General features: G+C 39.7%; 2 protein-coding genes across 6 annotated transcripts; one reads left to right on the top strand and one right to left on the bottom strand.

Annotated features, from left to right (window-relative positions):
* Positions 1–1,604: 1,604 nt before the first annotated feature.
* LOC116613693 lies at positions 1,605–3,458 on the bottom strand. The gene is made up of 4 exons (XM_032374179.2): positions 3,366–3,458; positions 3,110–3,265; positions 2,594–2,653; positions 1,605–1,897 (listed from the first exon to the last, which is right to left on the bottom strand). Exons 1-4 carry the CDS (start codon positions 3,441–3,443, stop codon positions 1,844–1,846), a joined length of 348 nt encoding a protein of 115 aa, XP_032230070.1. The 5' UTR covers positions 3,444–3,458; the 3' UTR covers positions 1,605–1,843.
* A 4-nt stretch (positions 3,459–3,462) lies between these two features.
* On the top strand, positions 3,463–18,043 carry LOC5505829 (peptidylprolyl isomerase domain and WD repeat-containing protein 1). Of its 5 annotated transcripts, none has more exons than XM_048725230.1 (20): positions 3,463–3,573; positions 3,847–3,949; positions 4,089–4,189; positions 4,705–4,800; positions 5,617–5,704; positions 7,266–7,368; positions 7,469–7,612; positions 8,471–8,545; positions 8,669–8,749; positions 8,812–8,905; positions 9,032–9,056; positions 9,123–9,151; positions 9,348–9,391; positions 9,501–9,575; positions 9,665–9,783; positions 10,949–11,015; positions 12,738–12,823; positions 13,163–13,275; positions 13,737–13,888; positions 17,750–18,043. In XM_048725230.1, exons 1-20 carry the CDS (start codon positions 3,471–3,473, stop codon positions 17,894–17,896), a joined length of 1,845 nt encoding a protein of 614 aa, XP_048581187.1. In that variant the 5' UTR covers positions 3,463–3,470; the 3' UTR covers positions 17,897–18,043. The 5 variants fall into 5 exon arrangements, with proteins under 5 accessions (XP_048581187.1, XP_048581185.1, XP_048581177.1 ...); XM_048725228.1 differs by lacking the exon at positions 9,123–9,151 and adding an exon at positions 9,158–9,186; XM_048725220.1 differs by lacking the exon at positions 9,123–9,151 and having other exon boundaries at positions 9,032–9,085.
* The last annotated feature ends 151 nt before the right edge of the window (positions 18,044–18,194 follow it).

The raw sequence follows: 18,194 nt of genomic DNA on the forward strand, positions 1-18,194 counted from the left end.
CTCTGTGAATGAAAGGTGTGCCAAAAGATCGGATTCTACATCCGAGTCACCGGGAACAATAGGGTGATTTAGATCCACGACGCCGGCAAGAGGACGCCGCCTCGCGCACGTTCGATTGCGCGCGCACGCTATTTTTTGCCGGCGGGACGTGAAAAAGCATGAAATGCCGTCCTGAACAGGACGCGACGCCGGCAAGAAAAGCGTGCGCGTGCAATCGAAAGTGCGCGAGGCGGCATCTTCTTGCCGGCGTCGTGGATCTAAATCACCCTAATTACTTACCCGAAACGTATAACAAGCGTATTTTTAAAGCGCCAATTTCGTCGGCCGTTGAGAAAACCGCCGTTGTGAAAACCCGAAGAAAAAAAGGAGCAAAGGAGGTTACAACAATGTCAGAGAAACGCTGGCAAGAGATGAGCTGCTGCAAGATGGTGAGAAAGTGGAGGGGAAGGAATTGGCTGAATACATTAATTCGGAAAAAGTGAAGGCACAAAAGTCAAATGTGCGACTAAATCCAGGTTGTCAACCTGATAAAGGTTGATGCTATATATGACACAGAAGAAGCAAAAAGGCTTCTCGTTCTTCTCCATGCGAGGAAAAGCGCAGCACGAGAAAGCAATGAAAGAGAGGAAGACAGGAAATTAGATATGAGCGAGGATATTGATGACGAAGAATTAGCGCTTATAGCGTTAAAACGTTTTGTTAAAAATATGGAACATAAGTATATAGTATTCTATAGATCAAACGTAGTTTAATATGTATTCTGGACTCCTGGATTTTACATGCCAAATAACTGTCCCAGAGACTCTTTAAACCAAGAAGTCTGATTTGTTAAATTAGAAGAGACAACACACAAAGAAATCAGTGTCCCCCCTTTTTAAAATACACATTCTTTCGACCCCCCCCCCCCCCCCCCCACAGTATCCTCATACCCCCTCCTCGGGATAATAAATGAACTTTCCCTAAGTCATTGGGTATTATAATATTATGTACACTTAAATTTAAGAACATCGTTAAGAACATCTTCGGCCTTTATTGCTCCAAACATAAGAACGGCTCAGCCTCAAATGAAAATTCGACGTTCTTATAAAAAAAAAAAGAGTGTATGACACGTTGACCTCATGGGAGTTTGACTTCAAAAAGATTAACCATAAATAGACATAACGGCGAGCAAATCGTCGGACATTACATCAAAAATAGTTCTGTTAGTCATAGGTCTCTGTTTCATTTTCAAATTGCTATGGTAAAATATACATTATTAACTTTTACGAAAAAGAAATTAAAAGAACGACTGCTTGCCCCTAGATATGGATGGTGTGCATTAGAATTAGTAGCCAAAAAAAACGCGATTTGAGTGTAAAAGCCAATACTATAATTTTGTTTAGAAAAAAACATTTTTGATAAGGTATTTTTACGAACTGCTCTGACAAGTACTATTATTTGGCTATTAGCCCCATTTATCCTGATGTTTTCCAATTAATATAAATCTCAAAATAGAATTCATGCATGGATGTTCAGCAAGTCTTGTATGAGCTCCCACCAACAGACTTACAAAGTTGAACACAATTCCCCTTTATACAGGCATATACAAAGATGAACACACTTTGTAAAACTGGACAATTTATTGCAACCACAGCTAAAACCTATAACCTATAACACAATTATGTGTATATTTTACAAAGAGTTTTAGACTAGATCAAGTCAACAAAAGCAAGATATTATTTACAATAATATGTCCCTGTCAGATATAAGGTTTTCATGAAGAGAAACTTACTGGTAATTTTATAGAATAAACCAAGTCATTGTGACCAAACATTTGTACCACACACTTCACACAGATACTAAGTCAGTTCTTGTAGTTGATCAACTGGTAATTATCAGGCAAAGATGGATCATCAACCTAGAAATAGAATAGATAGTACATAAAATAAACAATATGAATAGCAAAATAGGAATTCGCATAAATCTTAAAATAGAGTAGATACGACATGACAGAAAAACATGACATGACGCTTCAAATAAGCCCATTTCACAGCTAATAAGGTGGAAAATTTCTCTAAGTATGTAGTGAGTAATAGCAAACAAAATATCAAATGCAACTTTTTGATATTGATGTGACTATTTTTAAGTGTCATTGAAATTTGAGCTTTTCCTCCCTAAGCCCATTTAAAATACCTTAAAAAGCAAAAATCTGGGTATGTGAATTTTGGCCTCACGTTATTTGTGTTTTGAAAATATTTCTGAAACACAAGGAACCAATGGCCATTGTAAGAAATCGTGTCTTCTTTATCTATCTCGAATTGCACATTTTCCAGGTTTTTTCATCATGTCAGTAGATACATAAATAAATATTGTATGAAAAGCAAGATATGAATTGGCTTACAAAGGAATTGTATTTTAATGATAGGTGCTTATACAAGGAAATTGGCATTAATAATATTTACACAGGGAACAAGAAATGCAATTCCCAGCTGGTTTATGCAAATTCTACTGCATCATTTGAAGAGGAATTGGGGATCAAACACAATGAGTTAGGAAGCTCCTTGTTAGCACAGATGCAGGCAATAACTCAGTATTCCAATAATTAACAACTAACCTTTGCATACTTGGCTAGTCTCTGGGAAGGGATGTGTCTGTATGGTGGAACAGGCCTCCTCTGAAAAACATCAAGAAGAAATAAACACAAAAATGCAGTAGTTGTAATACTATTAAGTGCCACCCTTAGGACTGTGAATAGCAGCTGTAGGTTACTGATTACTTCTTTTTCGGGCGACAGAATTTGCCATTAGCTTTCGCCACTAAGCAATGAGAGAGAACATCATTCTTAACATTGTTTGTTTGACTCCCAGCTAATTGATGTTGGGAAAGAAGTGTTAATGACAAATTAACCTTTTTGATCAGTATCCGAAATTGGCAAATGGGATAAAAATACTGAAAGAAAGATTAATTGTCTCGTTTAAGGCGATCTTTACCACCAGAAGGCCTGGTTTCGTTCAATAATGGCGCCGAGTCAAACTAAAGGCTGTACAAACGAATCCCAGCGATAAATTTGCCAACATAAAACCAGAACAGTGCCAATAAATATACAGGATTATAACGAACGAATACATACCTCAAGCTGCAGAGCTATATAGGCAACAGGGATACAAATAGCGGCATAAACGCCAAAGGCAATCAGAGTATTCCTCCTCCAATTCTTTGGATTACACCACCATCCCCCGGACGGCGACCACACAAACTTGGGATAAGCGAACTTCTTCCCGCCTCCCTAATATCAATAACACATTCATGAGAATTCGTTGTGCATTTATGACGAGAAAACGTTGAAATATTATTGAAAAACAAGAAAAGCAGTGAATTTCCCTCACCATGTTCAAACGCTGAGGCCAACTCCAGCCCGCTTGGAATGACGGGTAAATGCGGGGTTCCTGTGTATTATTAACCATGATACCTCAGTGAGCCGAGGATTCAAGATGGCGGACGTGGAGCGCAAAAGAGCGGCAGAGAGTGACAGTGAGGACGAAGATGTGATTGGACCTATGCCGGCTCCCGAGCCCAAGCCGAAGAAGAAGAAAAGTGTGTTGGTTTTTATTTGAGAAACAGCCTTTTGAGTTTCGGAATGTCACTTTTTGCGGTACTTTATTTCTGTTGACTCTATGTTCACTAATCATCTATATTCGGAAGACAAAACGGTTTTAAAAAAAGAACCTATCAATCAGTTATTCAATCAGATATAGCAGTACCATCTGACCGTATGATAGGTATATAACCAGCAAAATTAGGAGAGAAGGTTTGAATTGTTTGTCCATTCAGATGCTAAAATCTAGTACCGTTTTGTATCTTCCCCAGTGCTAGAATTTGAGCCTGTGTACCTACAGAACCTACCGTCGGCGGAGGGATACGAAAAGAGCTACATGCACAGAGATGTCATCACGCACCTCGTCGTTACAGAGTGTGTATTTAAGTCAAGGGTCTTCTTTTGTTTCCCTATGAATACATCCATCAAGAGGTCTGAATTCTGAAGACTTACCCAAAATAAAAGCAGTTATGAATAGATTTGGTTGGTAATTGGTCTTTTTCATGTTTTTTAGGACAAACTTTCTAGTGACAGCAAGCTGTGATGGCCATATAAAATTCTGGAAAAAGCAAGAAGAAGGAATTGAGTTTGTCAAGCACTTTAAAAGTCACCTAGGTACTGTATATAAGCATGGTCCCCTGATGAGTGGGCAACCACGAAACAGGCCTGTAGGGAAACCTATGTAGTTTGTATTTTTCTCAAACCAACACTATACACCGCTCTACTTTCGAGTATTGAGCATTTTCTATGAAAGCCTTCAACCATCATTTTAAGCATGGTATTAATGTACATATAAATATGTATAGTGGATGTCTTGATTCAAGCACAGACAGTTCTTGTCATTGACACCTGTAAATCGCTATCAGAAGCCCCAGTCAGCCATCTTTCTACTCATGGTTCTGAATGCACTGATGTCTTTTTTCCCTACCTTAAGGCTCAATCATGGTTCTGAATGCACTGATGTCTTTTTTCCCTACCTTAAGGCTCAATCATGGTTCTGAATGCACTGATGTCTTTTTTCCCTACCTTAAGGCTCAATCATGGTTCTGAATGCACTGATGTCTTTCTTCCCTACCTTAAGGCTCAATCATGGTTCTGAATGCACTGATGTCTTTTTTCCCTACCTTAAGGCTCAATCCAGGGAATATCTGCAAGTGCTGATGGCCAGCTACTGTGCTCTGTGGCCTCTGACAAGTCAATGAAAGTATTTGATGTCATCAATTTTGGTAAGACAATTTCAACAATGAAAATAAATGAATTTTTTTTTTCAAGCTAACCACCCTTATAAGATACAACAAGAGAACAGATGGTGTTTAACTTGCTATAATAGGTTAAAGTGAGTGTTGGGTGAGTGGTGTTTAACTTGGTAAGATTCTGCTTGAGGTAATCTTAACATTGCTTCAAGTTAGAGTTAGAAGTGTTTTGTGCGAGTTATACAGTACTACTCTAGAACATATGCACACTGTTTAGACTGTTCACGAAATTTGCAAACACTGTTCATGAAATTCAGGAACAAAGCTGTGCAAATGAACCACATATTATTAAGTCTTGTCTCTTTTCCCCCAGTTTAATTGTTATTTACTAGGTATAGATAATTTAATAAACCAGTTAAATACCTCGGACGTGGACAGTTTGCAGTATAACAGCATACACCTATTTCAAAATATATGTTGTCAGTGCAAATGGCAAATGACATATGTCAAGTGCAGTTCTGCTATCAAAAAATACCATGGAACTTAAATTTCTACTAAATGTATGAAAATTTGGGAAATTTCTTATAATTTTTTTTATAATACTTATCATTTTTTTTCTTACAAATAATTATATTCATGATAAGCAGTACTTGGTCTTAGAACTGCCATTTGCCAATTGCCAATTGCCATTTGCACTGACAACGTTTATTGAAATAGGTGTATGTTCAAGAGCGGTACTGTAGAAGTTTTATGTGAGTGCTTTTAGGTTAGAGTTACATAGAAGTGTTACATAGGGTGAGTTGTTTGAGAGAATCTGCTTAAGTAACTTACGTAGGTGTTTTGTTCCAGATATGATCAACATGTTGAAACTCAACCATGCACCAGGACAATGTGAGTGGGTCTTTCCCAGAGGAGCTGCTGTTGCTGCAGTGGCATGGTATGATGTAGATGGGTGTGTTGATATAATATGTAGATGGGTGTGTTGATATAATATGTAGATTGGTGTGTTGATATAATATGTAGATGGGTGTGTTGATATAATATGTAGATTGGTGTGTTGATATAATATGTAGATGGGTGTGTTGATATAATATGTAGATGGGTGTGTTGATATAATATGTAGATGGGTGTGTTGATATAATATGTAGATGGGTGTGTTGATACAATATGTAGATGGGTGTGTTGATATAATATGTAGATGGGTGTGTTGATATAATATGTAGATGGGTGTGTTGATATAATATGTAGATGGGTGTGTTGATATAATATGTAGATGGGTGTGTTGATATAATATGTAGATGGGTGTGTTGATACAATATGTAGATGGGTGTGTTGATATAATATGTAGATGGGTGTGTTGATATAATATGTAGATGGGTGTGTTGATATAATATGTAGATGGGTGCGTTGATATAATATGTAGATGGGTGTGTTGATATAATATGTAGATGGGTGTGTTGATATAATATGTAGATGGGTGTGTTGATATAATATGTAGATGGGTGTGTTGATATAATATGTAGATTGGTGTGTTGATATAATATGTAGATGGGTGTGTTGATATAATATGTAGATGGGTGTGTTGATATAATATGTAGATGGGTGTGTTGATATAATATGTAGATTAGTGTGTTGATATAATATGTAGATGGGTGTGTTGATATAATATGTAGATGGGTGTGTTGATATAATATGTAGATGGGTGTGTTGATATAATATGTAGATGGGTGTGTTGATATAATATGTAGATTGGTGTGTTGATATAATACGTAGATGGGTGTGTTGATATAATATGTAGATGGGTGTGTTGATATAATATGTAGATGGGTGTGTTGATATAATATGTAGATGGGTGTGTTGATATAATATGTAGATTGGTGTGTTGATATAATATGTAGATTGGTGTGTTGATATAATATGTAGATTGGCACGTTGATATAATATGTAGATGGGTGTGTTGATATAATATGTAGATGGGTGTGTTGATATAATATGTAGATGGGTGTGTTGATATAATATGTAGATGGGTGTGTTGATATAATATGTAGATGGGTGTGTTGATATAATATGTGGATTGGTGTATTGATATAATATGTAGATGGGTGTGTTGATATAATATGTAGATGGGTGTGTTGATATAATATGTGGATTGGTGTGTTGATATAATATATAGATGGGTGTGTTGATATAATATGTAGATTGGTTTGGTAATACTATATGTAGATTGGTTTGTTGATATAATATGTAGATTGGCGCGTTGATATAATGTGTAGATTAGTGTGTTGATATATGTAGATTGGTTTGTTGATATAATATGTAGATTGGCACATTGATATAATGTGTAGATTGGTGTGTTGATATAATATGTAGATGGGAGTGTTGATATAATGTGTAGATTGGTGTGTTAATATAATATGTGGATTTGTGTGTTGATATGATGCAGTATGTAGGAGGGAGAAAGAACGATATGTGAAATTTCCTATTATTTTATTCTACAGCTCAGATGCTGACAGGGGGGTGATTCATATCTATGATGGGAGAGGCTCAAATACCCCACTGCACACTTTGAACATTCACTCAAGCACAATAACTGTCATAAGGGTAAGTTTTCCCAACACTTATTATTCTTGGTCATCAGGACATTTTGGGTTGAAAAGTGGTTGTGATGTGTAAAAAATTAATACAACTTTTCCATTTTCAGTACAACCCTAGATATGATATTGTGGTATCCACAGACACAGCTGGTATGGTTGAGTACTGGTCAGCACTAAAAGGAGACTTCAAGTTTCCCAAGAACCTGGACTTTGAATATAAAACAGACACAGACCTGTTTGAGTTTATCATGGTAAGTGATCATTCTTATCTTGGTAAGTGATCATTATTATCATGGAAAATGATCATTCTTATCATGGGAAGTGATCATTCTTATCATGGGAAGTGATCATTCTTATTATGGTAAACAATCTTTCTTATAATGGGAAGTGATCATTCTTATCATGGTAATCAATCATTCTTATCATGGTAAGTGATCCTTCTTATCATGGTAAGTGATCATTCTTATGGTAATCGATCATTCTTATCATGGTAATTGATCAGTTTTTTCCTGGTAATGGATCAGTCTTATCATGGTAATCGATCATTCTTATCATGGTAATCAATCTTTCTTATCATGGTAAGTGATCATTCTTATCATGGTAAGTGATCATTCTTATCAAGGTAAGTGATCATTCTTATCATGGTAAGTGATCATTCTTATCATGGTAAGTGATCATTCTTATCATGGTAATGGATCATTCTTATCATGGTAAGTGATCATTCTTATCATGGTAAGTGATCATTCTTATCATGGTAAGTGATCAGTCTTATCGTGGTAAGGGATCAGTCTTATCATGGTAAGTGATAATTCTTATTAAGGTAAGTGATCATTCTTATCAAGGTAAGCAATCATTCTTATCATGGTAATAGATCATTCTTATCATGGTAAGTGATCATTCTTATCATGGTAATTGATCATTCTCATCATGGTAAGTGATCATTCTTATCATGGTAAGTGATCATTCTTATCATGGTAATGGATCATTTTTATCAAGGTAAGTGATCATTCTTATCATGGTAAGTGATCATTCTTATCAAGGTAAGTGATCATTCTTATAATGAAATACAATACATTTTCATAAGATTTTTTATCTTATTGTTCAAACAGTGTAAAACATTTCCAGTTTCTCTGCGCTTTTCACCTGATGGGAAAATGTTTGTTACTATGGCAACAGATCGAAAGGTAAGAAAGCACATGTTACTATGGCAACAGATGGTAAAAAAGAAGTTGTTTCTATGGCAACAGATAAAAAGTTAAGGAAGCAGACTTTGAGTAGAAATAATGTTTTGGTTGATTGGTTATCAGGTTAGGGTGTTCCGGTTTCTTTGTGGGAAGAAGTCGCGTGTGTTTGATGAGTCTCTGCAAGTCTTCACTGAGATGCAGCAGGTATACTGATGTGTATAGGAATCTGAAGGTGTGAGCGTAAGTTGACAAGTACTTTTTTGCAGCAAAAACAACAACTTCCTAACATGGAATTCGGGCGCCGTGTTGCCATCGAAAGAGATTTAGAGAAATCAGATGCATTCAAGTATTCTAATGTTGGTAAGTTGTCGAAGTGTTGATTTGTCCTAGGTGGATAATGTATTCAGGGTAGGTGACATTTATATTTGGTGAAATTTGATAATAGGGTGCCAAAATATAACACCTGTTTGTTTTTATCTATTCTAGTCTTTGATGAAAGTGGGTACTTTATTCTGTATGCAACTATGCTAGGAATAAAAGGTACTGTATGAGACCATACTAGGAATAAAAGGTACTGTCTGTATGCGACCATGCTAGGAATAAAAGGTACCGTCTGTATGCGACCATGCTAGGAATAAAAGGTACCGTCTGTATGCGACCATACTAGGAATAAAAGGTACTGTCTGTATGCGACCATGCTTGGAATAAAAGGTACCGTCTGTGTTTGTCTAAAGCCAATCATTACAGGTACAGAATCATGGAATCCATTCTTTCATGTCTCACTGTCCTTTTTTATTTTCAGTTGTCAACCTTCATACAAATCGTTGTGTAAGGATAATAGGAAAGGTATGTAAGAACATAAAAAAACAGTAGTTGTACAGCATAAAAGTATTCTTCATTTCTTATTTGTTTTTGAATGAAGATCAATCTTGCTTTTTAACTTTCCCCTCTGTAGCCCGAAAATGTTCGGTTTCTCCAGTTAGCTCTCTATCAAGGCAGACCAAAGGAAAAGGCTGTGTCTTTGACCCTGGTAAGCATGAGCATGCGTTTGTGGAACATTTAAGTAAAAAAATGTAGATATCAACGAGAAAATGTTTATTAGATTTTCCACAATTTTAGGAAATTCAAGCTGCTGATAATCCAGCCCTGGCTAAAGACTGCACTGACCCGGCTGTTTTTTGCACAGCATTTAAGAAAAATAGGTTTTATATCTTCTCCTCACGAGGACCAGAAATGAGGTAAAGTGTGTAATTTTACAGTTCTTGAAAACAATACAATACTGTCACTTTGTCTCTGAACCTGGTTTACAATTGCAAAGAAATGTCTGTTAGCTTCTTAAACTATGATAGTTGCAGTTGGCAGCCCATGGCCGTAGGCGGCAATACCATCGATCGGGTGCAGTTGTTCAAGCTGCTTGGCGTTCTCATATCCTGTGACTTGACATGGGTTGCGCACTGCGACTTCATAATTAAAAAGGCTAACAAAAGGCTTTATGCTCTAAGAGTACTTAAGAAATGCGGCCTGGATGCCATAGAGCTGATAACAGTCTACCGGTCACTTATCAGATCGGTCATTGAATATGCGTCTGCAGCCTTTGCGAACCTTCCAAATTATCTGTCTGACGCCCTAGAGAATGTTCAGAGGCGTGCGCTCAAGATCGCTTTCCCAGGTAGTAGTTATGAGGGCTCACTCACGCTTGCAAACCTTCCAACGTTGCACGAGCGAAGAAATATCGCATGCCAGCAATTCGTTTCCAGAATCAATCCAGAGAATCCTCTTTTTCCTATCATTAAAGGGCGTCGCATTACGCATGATCCAGGTTATAATCTCAGGTCTAAATCTAAATCGTATCAGAGGCCTACTAATACTAGTCGTTTCAACGAGTTCGTTACTGTTAAATACGCTAATTACATTTAAATTAATTGTACTTTGTTGTAGTGCTTACTTGTATCTCTGACTCACCTGTAATCCAGTCTATACTGCGAAAGGTTGAATTAAACTCATTATTAAACAATTAGATTCACATGTAAGTAACTGTCTTACAGTCTACTTGTCATGTCTACTTGTCATGTCTACTTGTCATGTCTACCATCATGAGTGCTTGTGAGTGCAGAGCTGTAGCCAGTCTTAGGAGAACCAAAGATCCTTGCTTCGATCATAGTCAAGTCAAGTCACTTGACTAGTGAAGAGCTCTTTCAGTCATTTGCCTTGGCTATGATCACATTGTCTTTGTTATAGTAACTTCAAAGGGAATAGCTTATTTCTGGCTTTACTCCTGAAATGTGTAGGGGAGAGGTTCACACACTAAACATGGACCATGCAGCATATATTTTGTATCATGGAGCTATTATTTTAAAGTAATTGAGGTCACTAAGGCCTAAGTTTTCTTTTTTCTTCATGTAGTGGTGAAAGTGAGAGAGATATTTTCAATGAGAAGCCATCTAGAGAGGAAATCATGGCAGCCACACAAGTAAGTATGACATGAATTTAACAAGACAGAGTTGCATAGTCATATTAATCATCATTAACATCATTTTACTCTCAACCCCCAGTTTGTTTCTCTAAAATTATAATGAAATGACCAGTAGAGACGTAACTGTGCCCCTAGTTTTTTAATGTCTCTGTGTTGCCCCACCACCCCCAGTAATTCAAGGCCTGTTGGCCGGTGGTCATTATCACTATCGGCTTTCACAAAATCACCAAGGCCATGGTCTTTCCAACGTGAACTAAGGTACTCCAATCAGCCATGATTAGGCCATGGTCAGGCCATGGTCATTCCAACGTGAACTAAGGTACTCCAATCAGCCATGATTAGGCCATGATTAGGCCATGGTCAGTCCAACGTGAACTAAGGTACTCCAATCAGCCATGATTAGGCCATGGTCATTCCAACGTGAACTAAGGTACTCCAATCAGCCATGATTAGGCCATGGTCATTCCAACGTGAACTAAGGTACTCCAATCAGCCATGATTAGGCCATGGTCAGGCCATGGTCAGTCCAACTTGAACTAAGGTACTCCAATCAGCCATGATTAGGCCATGGTCAGGCCATGGTCAGTCCAACATGAACTAAGGTACTCCAATCAGCCATGATTAGGCCATGGTCAGGCCATGGTCAGTCCAACGTGAACTAAGGTACTCCAATCAGCCATGATTAGGCCATGGTCAGGCCATGGTCAGTCCAACTTGAACTAAGGTACTCCAATCAGCCATGATTAGGCCATGGTCAGGCCATGGTCATTCCAATGTGAACTAAGGTACTCCAATCAGCCATGATTAGGCCATGATTAGGCCATGATTAGGCCATGGTCAGTCCAACGTGAACTAAGGTACTCCAATCAGCCATGATTAGGCCATGGTCATTCCAACGTGAACTAAGGTACTCCAATCAGCCATGATTAGGCCATGGTCATTCCAACGTGAACTAAGGTACTCCAATCAGCCATGATTAGGCCATGGTCAGGCCATGGTCAGTCCAACTTGAACTAAGGTACTCCAATCAGCCATGATTAGGCCATGGTCAGGCCATGGTCAGTCCAACATGAACTAAGGTACTCCAATCAGCCATGATTAGGCCATGGTCAGGCCATGGTCAGGCCATGGTCAGTCCAACGTGAACTAAGGTACTCCAATCAGCCATGATTAGGCCATGGTCAGGCCATGGTCAGTCCAACTTGAACTAAGGTACTCCAATCAGCCATGATTAGGCCATGGTCAGGCCATGGTCATTCCAATGTGAACTAAGGTACTCCAATCAGCCATGATTAGGCCATGGTCAGGCCATGGTCAGTCCAACGTGAACTAAGGTACTCCAATCAGCCATGATTAGGCCATGGTCAGGCCATGGTCAGTCCAACGTGAACTAAGGTACTCCAATCAGCCATGATTAGGCCATGGTCAGGCCATGGTCAGTCCAACATGAACTAAGGTACTCCAATCAGCCATGATTAGGCCATGGTCAGGCCATGGTCAGTCCAACGTGAACTAAGGTACTCCAATCAGCCATGATTAGGCCATGGTCAGGCCATGGTCGTGCGTTTTCTGTCATTATTGACTTGTTAATATTTTAGCCTCAAACACAGAGAATTTGCCTCGTTTAGTTTATGTTTCGCTTTGGTCCTATAATTGACTTCAGCCATACAGTATATGCCTTTTAATTCGAAAAATGTGTCAATATTGTGCCTGGTGCAGGGGTCAAACACGCCCGCGAAGCTACCAGAAATGGCGATTATCCACACGACTATGGGAGACCTGACCATCAAACTATTCTCAAAGGAGTAAGTTTTACAAATAATTGCTTTTTTTTTAAATTTTAGGCTCAATTATTGAAAATCAGTCACATGTAACCCTTTAGAGTTTGCTACTGGCTGGGACTTGAACGAAAGAGAAAATAAGTGTTTCAATCAAAAATTACTTGCATTACAATTGCATCCTAGCAGCATGGTCAGGCATCGAATTTTACATTTGTCAAGTGTAAAGGGACGAATGTAACATTGGGTGGCATTATTTAGCATGAAAGAATTTTTTAAATCAGTTTTTCATCCTCTACTTATCTTCTGAAGTATACAGGGTTCCTGTGTCAGTAATGGGACTGTTTCTTATGGTTACATTTTAAGGTGCCCTAGAACGATAGAAAACTTCATTACTCACAGCAAGAATGGCTACTACAATAGCAACATCTTCCACCGAGTCATCAAACAGTTCATGATTCAGACGGGGGACCCACAAGGTAGTTTGTGAGCCCATCAAACACTTTTTTATCTCCTCTTTAATGCGTCAGAGCCTATAAAAGTAGCTTGGTGTGACGGGCTTTAAGTTAAGGGTGTTGGCCCAGAACAGTTTGGATTATTTTCAGGGGCGTTATAACTTGTTCTTCTATCGGGTACTATAAATCCCTCTGCTGTTAAATAAGTCCTATTGCCTTTCTCTAATCCCTATTGGCGGAGGATGTGAAAATAAACGCCCATGTGAAGCACTCTGACTTGTCGGGTGAATTCACTCCCATGTGAAGCGCTTAAAGGATTTCTGACAAAATGCGCAGTTGGAAAAAGGGGCATTTTTACAAAGATTGTATTCTCAGCTGGTAGAAGCCCGTGGGTTTTCAGTCAATTGCTGTATTTTGGCCAGGGTATGGATGTATCGCTTTTGGAATCACGCTTCAATTGTGTCATTTGATATTTACTTTTTCAGGCGATGGTACCGGTGGTGAGTCCATCTGGGGCGGTGAGTTTGAGGACGAATTCCATCGTAACCTCCGCCATGACAGGCCGTACACCGTCAGTATGGCTAACGCTGGCCCAAACACCAATGGCTCACAGTTCTTCATCACTGTAGTTCCCACGGTGAGTGAGTTATATACCCTGCTCTGTGTGCTAGACCTTTGACCTGCCCTGCGTGCTTAGACCTTTGACCTGGTCTGTGTGCTAAGCTCTTTGACCTGCTATGTGTGCTTAGACCTTTGACCTGCTCTGTGTGCTTAGACCTTTGACCTGCTCTGTGTGCTAAGGCCTTTGACCTGCTCTGTGTGCTTAGACCTTTGACCTGCTCTGTGTGCTTAGACCTTTGACCTGCTCTGTGTGCTAAGGCCTTTGACCTGCTCTGTGTGCTAAGCTCTTTGACCTGGTCTGTGTGCTAAGCTCTTTGACCTGCTCTGTGTGCTAAGGCCTTTGACCTGCTCTGTGTGCTAAAGCCTTTGACCTGCTCTGTGTGCTAAGCTCTTTGACCTGGTCTGTGTGCTAAGCTCTTTGACCTGGTCTGTGTGCTTAGACCTTTGACCTGGTCTGTATGCTAAGGCCTTTGACCTGCTCTGTGTGCTAAGCTCTTTGACCTGGTCTGTGTGCTAAGCTCTTTGACCTGGTCTGTGTGCTAAGCTCTTTGACCTTCTCTGCGTGCTTAGACCTTTGACGTGCTCTGTGTGCTTAGACCTTTGACCTGCCCTGCGTGCTTAGACCTTTGACCTGCTCTGTGTGCTAAAGCCTTTGACCTGCTCTGTGTGCTAAGCTCTTTGACCTGGTCTGTGTGCTAAGCTCTTTGACCTGGTCTGTGTGCTAAGCTTTTTGACCTGCTCTGCGTGCTAAGGCCTTTGACCTGGTCTGTGTGCTAATGCCTTTGCCCTTCTCTGCGTGCTTAGACCTTTGACGTGCTCTGTGTGCTTAGACCTTTGACCTGCTCTGTGTGCTTAGACCTTTGACCTGCTTTGTGTGCTAAGGCCTTTGACATGCTCTGCGCGCTTAGACCTCTCTAAGTGAACGCCACTAATTTGTTGTTAGAATGTCTTATCGAAGAGAGGTTTTTTTATGTGAATTTAGAAAAGGGGCCACTCCTTAAGGATACCGTAGACCCAAGCGGTAATTACCCCGGTCGTCCCGGCAAAATCGCTCGCGCTCGCGTCGGATTAAAGCAAATACCAACAAACTATATATCAATTTAAAGCTTAATGATTGTACTTTCCTCCTTAAATAATCATTTTTTATACACGCTTAATTTTGAGTGCTTTTGCCTGGCCCGAAGTGCGAAATCGACCACTTTTAAACATGCGAATTATTTACTTACCCTCCCGTAACCTCCCGGGATCTTTCGTCATGTAACAAACTGACCTGCCGTGTCTGCATTTGACGTCACACAGCCTCGTTGATTAATAATCAAGGGTCAAAGTAAGGCGTGGAATAATTTTGCTTCTTTGGCTACAACGCGCTAATTAAGTCCGTAGCAAAAAAGCTATTGATTATCCGCGGCAGGGTGTGACAGAACAATATCTATACTAGACGCTTGCCAAGTTGCGCAGGAATCGGACGGTTAGAAGTGTACCTTCAATTCACATTTTTAGAGTAAGATGGGGTGAAATTTGATTGCGAGATATCGGGGATTGAAGTTGTGTAAACATTAGAGGCAGCGTGACAGTAATGACAGACGAAGAGCAAATAGAGCCGCGTATGGCAACCAATCACATTGCACGCTCTACACGCAGCAGGAAAACTGTACAGGACCCGAAATGATCCCAGGACCCGAAACGATCCCCAAAAGTACCCCAACTGATCCCGGGACCCGGAACGATCCTCAAGAGTCCCCGAAATAAACCCCAAGGAATTACAGTAATGGACAACTAAAGGAATGTGTAAGGATTGGCTTTCAGTTTTAAAAACATATGAAACATTTAGCTTTGTTTGTGTTATTAAAAGGAAATTTACATTAACTAAAACTATAGTATTAAGATTTTTATATACGACTGCGGGGGAAATACAGTGGTTGAGTCAGAAATTGGGGTCAACTAACAATTCCTGTGATAGTAATTTGAGGAGCCCGGCGTGGATAAATCATTTTTACATAACAAGCCAGAAAAGAAAGTCTTTACAGATGGGACATGCTGCTTTACATAGGAAGCGAAATGTTTTAAAGTTATTTTTTGGCATGTTTGTTTTCGGTGAATGAAAGACCTATCATATCATGAGATCATGCCGGGGTGTACGCACGACCACATGAGGAAATTCAAAACTCACATAATATTGCTTTCACATTCTCTTAACATTTTGCATCGGTAGTAAAAGGGTTGTTCTAGTGTATTACTCAGTGTGCTTTTGTCATTCCATCTTCTCGGCCAAACCGGCTGCCTAAAATGTGTCGGTAAATATTCGCTCGTGTGAACAAGGATTTCGTGGTGAAATACATGTTTGGTTGTCAGATGAATATTAATTTTTAGGGGTGATGTTTACCGGAAATGAGATTTATAGTGTCGGAGTCATGTGTCGGGACCGCAAAATGTTAAGAGTGTGATGGAAGGTCAAAAGTATGGTTGATCTGAGCAAAGCTGCGCTATGTTTATGCTATATTCCTTTCAGTAGCAATTTAAAGTTGTGTATTTGTTTTGGACTCTGTTTATGGGTTTAACGCCAGGCAATGTAATAAATAGAAGTATTGTGTTGGAATTTAATATTTTTAAGTCACGTTGTTTAGAAATCGAGTCGCTGTTAACCCTTTATTATGCTTCAAGAATTGCAAGTATTTCTTCTGCTTTCCCTTTGTCCATTACCGCAATTCCTTGGGGTTGATTTCGGGGACTCCTCGGTATCGTTTCGGGTCCGAGGATCAGTTGGGGGTACTTTTGGGAATCATTTCGGGTCCTGGGATCGTTTCGGGTCCTGGGATCATTTCGGGTCCTGTACAAAACTCTTAGGCGCTCAAATGTCATAGCGCTAGTCGTGCAAGCGAAGGAAGATGCCTAGACCGAAGCGAGCTTGCACCGAAGAAAAGAAGAGCGCGGAAAACTTAAAAAGACCGCGAACGGAGACAACTCTATGTTTTGGGCTTTCTTCCCCGCTTAGCCTTCTTCAAAGGAAGCCAAGGATTCTTACTTAATCTTGGCGTAGTTTACAACTATGCAAAATTTAGAGTAAACGCTTATAAAGTTAATATAAATACGGATAAATCTCGGATAAAACGTCGATAATGATACTGACGCGCTTGTATGCTAATTAGAGGGAAAAGCCGTAAAACTAAGTTCCCCGGATGCTAATCGCGAGACTTTGAGCTAAGTAAACAGGATTATGGGATTATTGACGCCTTCGAGAATAACGCTACTCTCGTTCGAATTCGGTTTTTCTTGAATATCTGGCGGAGTATTTTTGTGGTTGGTGGTATTTTTTTTGCTTAGATCTAGAGTGTGCCTATTGTCATCGAATGACATAATAAAAAAATTTCACCCGAAATGAAGCCATTTGGCTACGGTAACGTTAATTATGCTTTATTCTAAAATATAACAGTACCTTACGAGTAAGGTAAAGGAAACTAGCTATCAGTTTATTTGATATCTTGCGGGATAGTAACATAAATCCCCCCCTCCCCCGATAGCCGATGTCACATGTTTATCGCTAATCACGTGATTACTGTGGACGATGTCACACATTTCTCGCTAATCGCTTGATTACTTTGATGATGTCACGTTTATCGCTAATCACGTGACGACTGTGGATGATGTCACGTTTCTCGCTAATCACGTGATTACTGTGGATGATGTCACATGTATCTCGCTAATCACGTAATTACTGTAGACGTCACGATTCTCGCTGATCACGTGATTATTGTAGCCGATGTCAAATGTATCTCGCTAATCACGTGAATATTGTAGCCGATCTCGCTAATGACGTGATTACTGTGGATGATGTCGTATGTATCTCGCTAATGTGATCACTGTGGACGTTTTGTTTCAGCCGTGGTTGGATAATAAACACACCGTGTTCGGCCGGGTTGTGAAGGGGATGGATGTAGCACAGCAGATCAGTCTCGTGAAAACGAACCCGAAAAACGATCAGCCCTACGAAGACATCAAGATTATCAACATCACCCTCAAGGACTAGATAGGATCTACACACAAAGACGGGGTGCAAACAAGGAAGGAAATAGGGCAAGACACTAAACGACAAACGGTCGCCCTCAAAGACAAGGGTTGTAGACAAAGAGCAAACGCGCGCCAGAAAACGGGTTACGCGACAGAATCGCCAAAAGAAGATTATCGACAGCAATGTTAGACTACTGAGGATAACTCCATGCGGGTTACGGAGGATAACTCTTGAGGAGCAAGAAACCGTACACCGAAAGTAACGCTATTTAGACCCTGTCCCCACGTATACGTTTTCGTTTGAAAACGCAACCTTT

This window comes from Nematostella vectensis, chromosome 1 (assembly GCF_932526225.1).
Source record: "Nematostella vectensis chromosome 1, jaNemVect1.1, whole genome shotgun sequence".
NCBI classification, from domain to species: Eukaryota; Metazoa; Cnidaria; class Anthozoa; order Actiniaria; family Edwardsiidae; genus Nematostella; species Nematostella vectensis.

Excerpts from the sequence above, each read along its gene's own strand:
- LOC5505829 (XM_048725220.1), top strand. The coding sequence starts at position 3,471 with ATGGCGGACGTGGAGCGCAAAAGAGCGGCAGAGAGTGACAGTGAGGAC. Across the intron at positions 3,950-4,088 it reads ACGCACCTCGTCGTTACAGA|GACAAACTTTCTAGTGACAG; the intron begins GTGTGTATTTAA and ends CATGTTTTTTAG. Across the intron at positions 9,784-10,948 it reads TCACGAGGACCAGAAATGAG|TGGTGAAAGTGAGAGAGATA; the intron begins GTAAAGTGTGTA and ends TTCTTCATGTAG.
- LOC116613693 (XM_032374179.2), bottom strand. The coding sequence starts at position 3,443 with ATGGTTAATAATACACAGGAACCCCGCATTTACCCGTCATTCCAAGCG. Across the intron at positions 3,266-3,365 it reads GGCCTCAGCGTTTGAACATG|GGAGGCGGGAAGAAGTTCGC; the intron begins GTGAGGGAAATT and ends TATTGATATTAG. Across the intron at positions 2,654-3,109 it reads ATATAGCTCTGCAGCTTGAG|AGGAGGCCTGTTCCACCATA; the intron begins GTATGTATTCGT and ends GATGTTTTTCAG.